We start from the raw sequence: 12,964 nt of genomic DNA on the forward strand, positions 1-12,964 counted from the left end.
GTTTATATAGGAAGAAATTATAATAAAAAAAATACATTGATTAATCATATGTAATTTTTTTTTTAATGATATCTTAGGAATTTCCAACAACTTCCTTTTAGGCAACTTGCAAAAACATATGGCTTTAAAGAGAATATGCTGTCCTGTATGTATATGTCATTATTTCTTGCTATTATATGACTTGTGTACTGCATTTTCACCAGTTTTTCCCTCTGCATACTCTAATTTGCAATCCACTGGGAGGTGAGGGGCGAAATCTAACTGCAGAGATCTCTCTTATACACAGCACAGCACACATAGAGAGATTTCTGCTCTTCATTCATTTTGTAGCACACAGAGATGAGCACCAGCAGCATGGAGGACATTATACATAAGAGGTGAGCTGTCTTCATCAAAATAAAGTTCTGGTATAAGGTATAATATTTGTTAGAGATCTCTGCACAATGTTTTTGTCTCCCTCTGCCTGTTTCCTCTCCCTGCTCCCACTCCTTCCCCCTCCCCTTCCATAAAGGATAATGGGCTGTGTTACATGTCACCCACAGTCCATCTTGTCTGGGCAAGATGGATTTGAAATGTTTTTTCAGGGTGGACAACAAATTAATTCCCCCTGCATACCACATTATTTCCCTTGACATGGAATGAAGGACTATTTTATGGAACCGTGAGTGCTGCTTCAATCCTTGCTTCACTCTTCATTATTACACAAGGGGAAAAGTGTCTGATTAGTGGAGAAGGAAGCTGTACTAAAAAGATTCTACTATTTACATTTACTATTGATTTATGCAAAGTTTTTGAACGTACATGTCATGCCAGGTGTGAGTGCATCACAGAAAGTCACGCCAGGTGTGAGTGCAACACAGAGGGGAAAGGGAAAGGGAGCCCAGACACTAGGGAAAGGGGGAAGAGGTGGCCTCCTTATCTGGACTAGCATCACCCTGTCTCCCCCTAACGTCCATATACAGCCTCCGCAGCTGTCACCAATCAGGTGCCTTGCCCTATTATCCCTGGCTTAAGGCTATATCTGGGGATGGAAGGAGAAGAGCACTAGTCAACCTCCACTAGCACTCTAACAAAAGGGGAAGACAACACAAGGGAATAACAACTTAGCTTTAGAAGAAACTCCAACAGGGCACACGGCCTTAAGACTCCAGACAGGACATGATGCTGCTTCAGCCAAGTTCCAAGTAGAAATGAGTATACCGTCGATGCCCACCTAGACACACCAGGTATATATACACCCAGACTAAAGGAAGGTAGTTGCTGGGTCCTAAATACAGCCTCCTATCTAGGAAGCTGTCTGCATTGCCAAACGTGGAGATCTCCTGCAAACCACTGCTGGGCGACTGTCTGTCACACCCATCACAGTAAAGTTCCATTTTACATTGTTTGAATTATCAAACAAATTATGCAAACTATACACATGAAAAATATTTCCTATAATTAAATGACATACACATGAGAGAGCTGCCAGCCGAATGTTCATTCATCAGACTGCTATCTCTCCCAATTTTCCCACACATAAGAGAGCCGGGCTTTGCAAAGCATTCATGTATTTTTAATAGAGAAAGATGCTGTCAAATATGTCTTCCAGTGGGTTATCTTCCCCACCCATGGATTGGGCTTTGAAATTCCAGCTCCTGACCCTTCTCTTCCCAAACCTTAACTGTCGTCGGAATGTTGGGCGGTCGCCAGGCACATCATATAATTGGCAGGTACAACCAATTTTAGTGGGTTTGGCTAACTTTCATCTAATGTTTATAATAGTCTTTATGGTGTTGTCCACCATTGCGGATATTTATTTTTACTTAAATGCATGTATTTGAAGCTAAAACTCTTATTTACAGTTTGGTTACTTTTAAAATTTTCAACGTTTGCTTTCTACAGGCTTTTTTGTTTCCTTGTATATTCAACTTTTCTCTGGTCATGAATCAGCTCAGAGGAGCTCTAAAAAGGACAAAGAAAAAAGACTGTTTTAGCGGACTGATGAACAGGTTATGATAGAATTTTTTTTTTTTACTATGGGCCTAAAAACTAACAGGCAGATAGATGCTAACTGAGACAACTACCTGTCTGTTGTACCCGGCGCTGGCTCAGAGCTGTCACTGACTGCTCGTGTTGGCAATTCAGTTGCTCTATGTCAACAGAGAAGCTCTTCTTCCAGGCTGCTCTGTTGACAGGGAGTGACTGCTGGGATGATGCTGACTGACAGTCGGCTTCCACCAGTCACATTCTGTCAACAGAGCAGAGTGGAAGAGAAGCAACTGCTCTGTCGACTTGATGTAAGCAGAAGTCTCTGAATCACTGATAGGATCGGTTGGTGACTGCTCTGTGCCGGCAGAGATTGCCAGTTAGTGCTAAGGCACATTGTAAAAAAAAAAACCTGTGCAGTCAACAATAAGCAACGCAACACAGAGCTTACAGAGAGCAAACAGTGCAAAATTGATTTTTAGCCCCAATTAATGTACATGCGTTTAGAAAACTGTGGTGTAGGGGGGCAGCTTTCTCTGCTCTGCTACATCTAAAAACTCTGATTATGTTACAACTGCTGTACCCAGTAAACTAAGTGATACATCGCTGGAATCAGGGTCTCTTTTCTTATATTATGCTGCACTCAGATGAGGTAGCAAAAACCTGGTGACAGATTATTTCCAAGAAAAAACATTGTCCTGAAAGGTAGAAAACCATTTAACGTTAAAACCACATTAATATCTTTCCAAATGTTTCAATGAGTCGCCAATATATAGTTGAAATTGAAGCTTTACTTCAACCACATAAAAGAAAGAAATCTAGAAAAAAGTGCAGAACATGTATTTATATTCTATTTGACACCTGAAAACATGACACTGTCATATATTACAGAAAACCTCTTTCATGATGGTTTCCAATAGTGTTCATTAGCGGAGCTTGTACAAGAAACAGACAAATGGTGTCACTGAATCCTTGAACTGGTTTATTTAAGTCTGCTGCCAAAGACAGTTTGTAAGAGTTATACATTGAGGAGTACCCTTCATAACAGCTTTAACTGGAGGATATTAGTTTTTGGACAATGAGAAAGTAACCATTAGATCTTCCAGATAAATGATTGTAGAGCTTCCAAAGAAGATAGAATTCCATCCCAAACATTCTGCAATGCTCCTTTACGAGGGTATGGACAATTAAGCCCGGTTACGTATGTATAAAGCACAGAGTTGTACTAACTTCAAGAACATAATAAAATTCACAAGAAGGTTGGGTGAAAAGATTATACGAGAGCGCAAATTTTGGCTGCTTTGTTCCAATATCTTTTATTTAATCACTATATTTACTGTTGTGAAGCTTAGCTCCATTTCTCTGAGCTTTAATATCAGATACAGTCATTGAACAAGAATGGTGCATTTGTAGGAGAAAGTAGCCATTTTTCATTCCCTTACATAAGTTAGAAAAAGAAAGCAATGCAAACATAGCTCTAACTCTGAAAGCAAAAGCAATAAGCTGTGATGTAAGTTGGTGTGCATGAAGTGCATGTTCGCTCTGGCCCCTAAACAGACAAAACCCGAGAGAAAAACAAAATGAGCAAATACCCTGCAGTAAATACATTAATAGCAACAGTGCATGAAAGTAATATAGGGCACTTGGTTAACATATTTTTGATTAAATAAAATGTAAAAGTCACCCCACAGTGTCACGGTGACCCTATTCAGGTTGGTTCTAACCTCTACTATTAAAAACCTTTCCATGTGTCTAATGATGTTTGTGTGAATAAGGGCTGCGAAGGACCAAAGTTTTGCCTGTTTAGTGGCCAGTGTGAGCAAGCACTTACATGCTGCATGCACACCAACTTACATCCCAGTTCATTGGTTTTGCTTTTTATTTTTCTCTGCACCCTGTCCATATAGCTGCGTGGCCTCCCTTTTCTTTGAGCTGGAAATTATGTTTATAAAGCTCCCCACTACTGGGTGTCCATTAGTTGGATCCTTGGTCCTTCTCAGACCTTATTCACACAAATGTCTTTAGACACATAGTAAGGTTTTCAATATTAGAAGTTATGACCGTTCCAAATGGGGTCACCTTGATGTGGTGGGATGACTTTTACTTTTTGTTTAATCAAAAATATGTTAACCAAGTATCCTATATTACTTTTATGTACTATTGCTATTTACTGCATGGTATTTGCTCATTTTGCTTTTCTCTTGGGTTTTATAGCTCTAACTCTGATTGACTGTGCACACCCATGCATTACATGGTTGCTCATTCATTTGAATAAATGAGTAGGGGAAATGAGTGGGCCAGCTTAGCCACATATCATGAATATCACTCCCTTCAATGCTGTTGACACAGTTTCCAGATGAATAATGCAGCTAGCCAGCTAGCACCCACTGTGTATGGTTTAGGCTAATTTCCCACTCCATACAGGTACACAAGACATGATTTATTACCTATTCACAGTTGTGGGTTCAGCCACTAGGACCTCCACCAATCAATAAAATGAGGGTCTTATGCCCCCATTTAAATTGAGCAGTAATGTGCATGTGGAACTGCCATTCCATTCACTATCACAAATACGTGCCATTCTGTTTCACAGACCGCTAGAAGTCATTAGAGTTGTATTCACAGAGAACCACTGCTGCTCTATTCATTTAAGATTTTGAGACCCATGTTTTCAGGATCATCTGAGATTCCTAGAGATTCAGTCAGAACCATGCTAATCATAAATTTATTACCTATCCTATGGAACACTGATGAATGATGTTTATGAGATAACCACTTGAAAGTTTGAAATTGACCCAATCACACTAAATGCATAACACACACGATTCAAAATGGTGCACGAACCACTGATGTAAGGTAAAGGCAGCAATAAGAAGCTGATGCGTTCCTTCAATGTGAAATATTCCTTGAAGACAGCACAAAAAAAGGAGAAAAAAAGGAGAAAAAAAGGATTTAGAACAGAGAGGCCCAGCAAGACAAGCTGACCACTTGACTTCTTCACATTAACCTGTTCATAAATGGGCCATTAACCCCCACTTCCTGACCAGGGAATTTGTGGATTTATTATAATTTTTTTTCTCATTAAAGTATTCATATGATTTTTGTCTCTTTTTTCATACGATATGGGGCTTATTTTTAGGTCATTTTTATATTCCTTTTTTTATTTCTTTTTTTTTCTGATATTGTGGGAAAATCCTTTTTATTAAACCGCAAAGGACAACTAAAAACATTTTAAATTGTGTCCCCTTCCTGCAGAAAAATATTTGTAAATATTACACACATTGTTTTGATTGGGATGGGGCTAGAAACAGTGACTTAGACAGCAAATTTTTGAAAATATGTCCTACTGTATGGAGATGAGCGAATTACCAAAATTTAAAATTAGTCAGATTTGCTCAAATTCGTTGGAAAATTTGATTCACAACAAATTTATTATATCCGAATCAAAATGGCTTTTTATTACAGATGGACAAATTTATTCAAGTGGAATTTAATTATTTTCAAATTTTCAAAAAATTCTTATTCTCCAGAACATGGATATTTTTGCAATTCGCTCTACACAAATTATTCAAAAAGGTGACGACCTATGATTGCAATTTTTCTGAACTGTGGATGATCATGCAAGTGGTTAAAAAAAAAATAATACTCATTGCTCACCCATTCCTCCACCCTTGCAGCCAGCCATTCGGTTGTTTGCTCCTCTTATTTCTCCTTCCCTGTCAGTCATATCCTTTTTCGGCTTCTTCAGTTCAGTCTGTGGCTTTTGGCTTGAATAGTCCTTTAACAGTAGTGCACATGTGCCATTGCGTCTCATGTGTTGATATCACAATATTAGGACGAATATTGCCTGAGTGACAGCGTGGCACACAGTGATGCCAGTGGCCTATTCGAGCCATAAGCTTTAGTCTGAATTGAAAAGGCCAAACAGAATACATGTGGCTGGAGAAGAGGAAAAGGAGAGGCACAGAGTACCAGTCACTACATGGATGGTGGGACAAATGAGCAGTGAGGTGAGTATTCATTTTTATATTTTTATGTATTCATTTTATTTTGCTTACATCTTTTGCTTTTTAGGTTCAAGGGTCCACAACCATCCAAGTGGATTGCTGCTTCCTGTAGGTGGCATTAGAGTTCTGGTCCTCTTCCTGTCTGAAAAGACAATTTGCATATTTCCCAGAGGAGCATTGTGGCTTTAAAACTCTGCTCACCATGACATGCTTAACATGTCGCTCTCCGCAAAGAGAAATGTTACCCCTTAGATACCGGTCTGACGCCTCTCAACCAGCCATACCAGAACTCACACTTTGCACTGACGAGGTGCAGTGACTCGAAACACAGTTTCTGCAAATTGAGTTTCTGGTTTTGGCTTATATCCTAAGTCATGTGATGAGGCTCGTTAAAGGGTCACTATTGACTTTTAGGATTGCTACTTTCAGTAGGTGGCAGTAGAGTTCTGGTCCTCTTCCTCTCTGAAGAGACAATTTGCATATTTCCCAGAGGAGCATTGCAGCTTTAAAAGTCTCCTCACCGTGACATGTTTAACATGTATCTCTCCGCAAGGAGAAATGTTATCCCTTAGATTCACAACAAATAAATCAAATTGAATTTCTTTTTAAAATCCACGTGATTTTGCAAATTAGAATTTTATAATTTACTCATTTACTTCCTACAGGGTATTTACTCATTTTTTTAATGTTAGGTTTTGTCTCTTAGATGAATAATAAACTATTATAATGAAGAGAGGAGACAAGGATTTCTTCCGGGCCCAAGACTGTAAGGAATCATTTAGCGTACGTGCACATGGTCAGGAATGGCAGCGGCCGGATGTTAGAGCATAGTGGATGGGATATGCCCACTATGCGTCTCTGCGCACCTACGGATCACCCGCGCAGACGGATATGCTGATCTTCTTCAAAGACCGCAGCATGATAATTTCTCTTGTGGAGACACCAGTCTCCGCAAGAGAAATTCTATCAGTGCAAAGTATAGGATGCAGGGAATCCACATGGTTCAATGAACACATGCAAATTCACCTGCGTGCAGATCTTTGGACGCAGCATAAAGTATACTGCGTTCAAAGAGCTGCCAGAAAGGATTGTGTGCACATATCCTAACATAAAGATATAATATAAGATTTCACAGCCATTAAGGTTTCACAACAGACCATTAATATCAGGCATACAGGAAGGACAAGATTAACATTTCTATCAACTGTATGCCAATATTAATAGGTTATATACGTCCCAGACAGTCATAGATTCCCTTTAAGTTAATGTACAAGCACACAAATATGCTATGTGGCCAATATACAAACATATACATACATGGTGCATCAGCACACTGATTAACGAATACATGAACTCCAATATTGCAGTAAAAATTAAAAACTTTAGGTAATAGCTTTTCTTGATTAAAGAGCATAAAAGCCATCCAACCACATATCGGGGCTTGTGGCCCCCTCCAGGTCTCAGCACCATTATCCACCCATGTTTCTCATACAAGATTTTAGATTCAGATGAGGCCTGGTTTGGCACATGGTGAGGTAGAATATATATTCTTTAGGGACCATTCATGTTAAATGGTACACCTTGATGTGGTTGGATGGCATTTGTTCCGTTTGATCAAAAAACGCCAACTAAAGTACCTTATGTTTTTAATGTTTATGAGTCACAGTGTACTGACGTATCATGTATGAAATGTAATACATTTACTGTGGATTGCACCTGTAAATTATCTTCATTATCTTGTAAATTCAGGTTAGGATCCTATTTGAGCACCATTTACACAGGAGTGCCTTGTTCCATTACAAAGCAAGCGTGTCTCTTCTTTTGATTAGCTGGTCATGGCACAAAATCATATGTGCGTTATGCCACAAAAACGATGCCGTGTCAGGCAGATGCTCTCAGGTAGGAGTCAGTTTGCTGGGCTCTCGTCTAGCAGCTACTGACGTGACCACTGGACCAGGTCTCATCAATCAATTCTCAACATCTCTATTACAAAATAATAAATGCAGAATCAAGAATAAAAGATAGGGAATCAATAGATCATGATAGGCAAATACATCAAATGAGTTAACAATATACCATTTGTCGAGTTACATCTAAAAAACCATAAGGGAAAAAGAATCCCCATAAATATCACTGGTTGTCCTGTGAAGACAGAAGACCAAACTAGTGGGAGTTAGCTGTGTAGTGGATTCAGTGGGGACTTGCCCAGAGGGACATGTAGGGGCTAGGGTGAGGTGAGTTTATTTTTAACTCCTTTCTGGCCCTAAGTGAAACAAAAAACGGTGGCTAGCCGACTTCAAGCTTTCTGGATTTCAAGAAAATGAACTGGAAAAAGTTAGGACTCAAAGCAAATTCAAATTTTAGGGGAAATTCAGAGCAAATTTGATTTGCTTTGAATCAATTTACTCTTAATAGCTAAATCTAGCATGTTGGATTAAGCATCATTTATCTGAATATGGGTTTCTCTCCATGTGTCCTCAAGTCCCCTCCAACTGGTCATGTTTTCAGCATTTCCTTAGTATTGCATAGGTGATTAAATTAGTTTCATGGCCTCAGAAACTGTCACAAGTAAGTCCTCAAATCAAGACCTGTTGGACACATTTGAGAAATAGAGGACCGAGAAATGTAATTCCATGTAAAAATGTATAATATGATACACAATATATTATATAAGGCAGCTGATGAAGACTCCCTTTTTAAAGAAAATGGCAGCATTACATGACAGTCAGTCAGCAACCGACACAGGAGAAGAAACATTTTCCAAAAACTGTCTGTGAAAGACCTCTTCTCCAAGATGAGATAAGTAGTGTCTATGTAGTGCTCCTGGACTATTATCAGGTCAGGATGACATCAGTAGGCAACGTTTATACATATATGATTATTACATAAGAAAAAATGTGGGCCCATGTGTAGTTGAGTATTTTCGTCTCTCTTCTTTACTTTGTAAACTTCACAAACATGTGTGGATTGATTCTCTAAATGCCTCACTATTTAATAATTGTGCACATGTGATGAACTTAAAAACAATAAAGATATTTTGCACTTTTTATGAGCTGGAAGTAAAATTTACTACTATTATTTGACTAATCATTATATGTACTTTCTTGTGATATGTTCACCTATATGATCATGCACTATATATATTTATGGTGTTATGAATTTTTATGAGTGTAATCACTGTTCTAACGAATGCACCTTTAAAAGTGTGGCACATGCACTTGTAACATTGCATGTGAAAGGTCCACATATGGACTGAAACGTCATGATTGTGGGCTATTAAAATGTACTTCACTTCTAACTTTTTGCTTTCTGGACTGCCTCCACTTGTATATGTATGTATATATATATGTATATACACATATATGTAAAAAAAAAAAATATATATATATATATATATTTATACATATATATAAGTGGAGGCAGCACACCAATACAAAAATACATATGAATATATATATATATCTATATATATATAGATATATATATGTATATATGTGTGTACAACATACTGTATACGATTAAAGAGATGTGTATCATCAGTATTATGGTACAGATATTCGGAGGGCAGGTGTACAGAAATGAGACGCTTCTTAAAAAATGAAAAAATGCTTGAACAAAAAATAGTTTTTTTTTAGTTTTACCTGAGCGTAGATCTGTAACTGCAATCCATGCAAACACTATTAAGCCGACACAAACGCAGATGAACATAACAAGCAGTGTGATGAGCCATATTTCCAAGTTGGTAAAGGGTCTTCTCCTGCTCTTCTTTACTGGCACCAATGATATATCATTAGATTTCATCATGTGTCACTTTGACCATAAATGTTCTTGCTTTCTAATAAAGGTTATGACAACCACACAAAACAGAAGGAATATATATACAGATGAGCCCTTCAGGTAATCACATCATTAATCTCGGGTGATGGCTTCTCAGACAGACCACAGGAGTCCTGAAAACATTAAGCGTTGCGTGTCCAGCACAGCGAGAAAACTGCATTCAAACAGCCACCAAGGTCATAAATCTTAATTGCAGGTTGTATATAAAAAAAGATTTGTTGTGAAACTATTTAAATGGAGACCTAAGGCTATTAACGAGAGATAAATATTAACTCCTAACATGTCACAGCATTATCTGACATCTGACATCATACAGTAGCAAAAGATACAAACCCCTAGCATCAAATGTCCCAATCAATCGCTCTGCTACCTAATAGCTAAGGTGGTGCCAAAGGTCTCATTCTTGCAGCAGCTCGTGTTTTATTGCTTCCAGAGTCCTTGGAGTGAATTGTGTGACATTATTATATGTTCTGTAACTAGGCCTAATATTACACAAAATGGAAGGCTATGTAGAGGGAACCCATTCTACTACAGTTATAGGTCAACTAAACCTCTGCTCAGATTGCCACTAGGGTCACTTCTGTCATGGTTCCACTTCTTTTGGGGGTCAAAATGATGTATTAAGTTGGGCAGTTTTTTCTTTCAAAAGATAAAGAACGGTAACACAATGGAGCCATTAGGATCAGTGTTATGAATGATAGAAGCCATAAAATTGATGATGTTTTTCCATAGAAGATATGCTCCTAGAGGAAGTATTACAACATGACATATAATGAAGCATGCTGCTTTTCTTTCTTCACAATTTTTACAGCTAAATAAAAAAGCACAAAAATCTTTAATGCTAACTATGACTCAAAGAAAGCCTTTAACTCACAATCCCTTCTTAAAAAAATAAATAAATAACAATAAAGCCACAAATTGTAAGAATACCTGCACCACCTTGCTGACAGTATTGAAGATCCACCTGTTATATGAACATGTAACCATAAAAAAACAGGTATAGGCGGTGCTCTAATCAGTACAGATATATAATCCAATGTAGAAATTAAAAAATGAAAGCAGCACTCACCATTTCTGTAAAATCATGGCCCAGCCGAAGCGCTGTTACAAGCGCGAAATGGCTGTTGTCCGCTCGTTTTTAACTGCTCCGTCTGCATGCCACTTACTAGTCCCAATGTATGAAATAAAGGACAGATGATTTTACAGGAATGGTGAGTGCCGCTTTCATATTTTCTTTCTATATTGAAATAAAAATAAATCACCATTACCGTGCATTTTTTGTTTACTTCAGCTCTGGAGTAGTGCCACTAATGTAAGTTCCCCCACCCTAATACTCACCATCCACTTTCGTCATCTGTTCCCAGCGTCTGCACTGGTCCCACGCCGCCAGCCTGTGATCACAACTTCTGACTTTACGGAAGTCAGAGGTAATGGTCACAAGCTTTCAATGTAAGTCTATGACTGTTTCGTTCTTGCCTCATTCTGGCTCTTATAGACTTGAATTAAGTAGGGAGTTATTGGGCATCTGGCAAATCACAAACTGCAGAAAACAAATGGAGCGGCTCTGATAACAGATGAAGACGGTTGCTGGTAACTATAATACTGCAGGCAGGGAACTTAGATTAGTAAAACCACTCCAGTGGTAAATTAAAAAAATGCTGGAGTTGTGCTTTAAAGATGGGCAAAGTTCATCCACACCATGTCTAGACATTAATGAGTCTGTTTGAGGCAAACTGAATTTGCCTCGAACTTTACAAGAAGTTTTGATTCTCCTAAATCAAATTTCCTTACGAAAAATTTAGCGAACTGCTGATTTGGAATTTCCTCAGATTCACTCATGACTAGCTACTTGTGCATATATCTACATTCATGTACCATCACAATTTCCAGAACAAAATAGATGCCAGTCAACAAATATTAGAGTTGCATTGAGAAGTTTTTTGGGTGGAGAAGTTTTTTGTGTAACTAGTAGTGATAAGCGTGCACACTTTGGTGTTTTCCGAGTATCTTCAGCGTGCTCGGGTGTTATGTTTCATTCACTTCATGCTCATGATTTGCAACTGTTTGAAAGCTTTAATACATGTGAGGAATGCCTGTTTCTTAGGCATTCCTCACATGTATTAAAGCTGTCAAACAGTCGCAAATCATGAGCACAGAGTGATTGTGACATAACACCGAAGCACGCTGAAGATACTCGGCGAGCATGCTCGGGTGCTCATCACTAGTAACTACATCTCTTTTTACTTCTTTAGAAATAAATAAATAAATTACGCATACGTACTGCGTCTTAGGAAGGATCATAGCTAAAGATGAGTAGATCTTTTGAAACGTGATTTTGCTGACTTTGCCAAATTTTCTCAAGAAATTCAATTTGCACTGAATAAATTCACAAGAATCTCAACATTCAACAAAGCTTGCAATTGCTTGAAAAATAGATATGAAAGGAGAGAAAAGGCAAACCCTGCCTACCAGAAGAGCTTATACTATATAACAGAGAGATGACCTCACTCACTATAATAATTTACACACTACAGAAGAGAGATAGTTCTCCACTGACTATAAGAGCTAACACTCTATAGGAAAATAAGAGAGGATCATACTGACTATAAGATCTTACACACCAAAGGAGAGAAAGACCTACCGAGTGACTTTAGAGATGGAAAACTGCTCTGCCGTACAAACTGGTCCAGGTACTACCATCACTGAACAAGGTATGATAATCCGCTAGATGTCATAGCTACAGGCCATTATAGGAAAGCCATCAGAGCCACGCAAAATGACATTAACTCACTGTGTGATGCTTTAGCAGTGTGGGAAATGTAAGAGGTCAAGTATTTTTTTTCCACCTGTCAATCAAATCTCAATATGCTTGAATTCTTGTGAAACCATGAATTTCAGGACATTCAACTTGAACTCGATCCACTGCAAAACGATCAGCTTATCTCTAGTGATTACACAAAGAAACATCCTTTATCTCCACCCTATCTTGTGGTCATTGCTGGCTATATTGGGGGAAGATGACAGAAAATGATCCCCTTATTGGGGGAAGATGGCTGTTTTGTTGGTGTTTACACACAAATGATGCAAACCGAATTATCCTTGTTTGATGAATATAAAGAGATTTGTTCTTTGGTAAATGAAGAAGAGATAGC

At 38.3% G+C, this 12,964-nt stretch overlaps 1 protein-coding gene across 2 annotated transcripts in view; it reads right to left on the reverse strand.

Moving 5' to 3' along the window:
• Positions 1 to 10,034, reverse strand: part of TMPRSS15 (transmembrane serine protease 15) — a 780,444-nt gene extending 770,410 nt beyond the window's left edge. The window contains exon 1 of one of the 2 annotated variants that reach the window (XM_073668264.1): positions 9,617 to 10,034. In XM_073668264.1, coding sequence (XP_073524365.1) covers positions 9,617 to 9,779 — 163 coding nt within the window. In that variant the 5' untranslated portion in view covers positions 9,780 to 10,034. The remainder of the gene's footprint in view (positions 1 to 9,616) is intronic. The other variant, XM_073668263.1, reaches the window with a different exon arrangement.
• Positions 10,035 to 12,964: the final 2,930 nt, after the last annotated feature.

This window comes from Phyllobates terribilis, unplaced genomic scaffold (genome assembly GCF_046119375.1).
Source record: "Phyllobates terribilis strain yellow unplaced genomic scaffold, ASM4611937v1 Scaffold_2__4_contigs__length_985480577, whole genome shotgun sequence".
Classification (NCBI taxonomy): Eukaryota; Metazoa; Chordata; class Amphibia; order Anura; family Dendrobatidae; genus Phyllobates; species Phyllobates terribilis.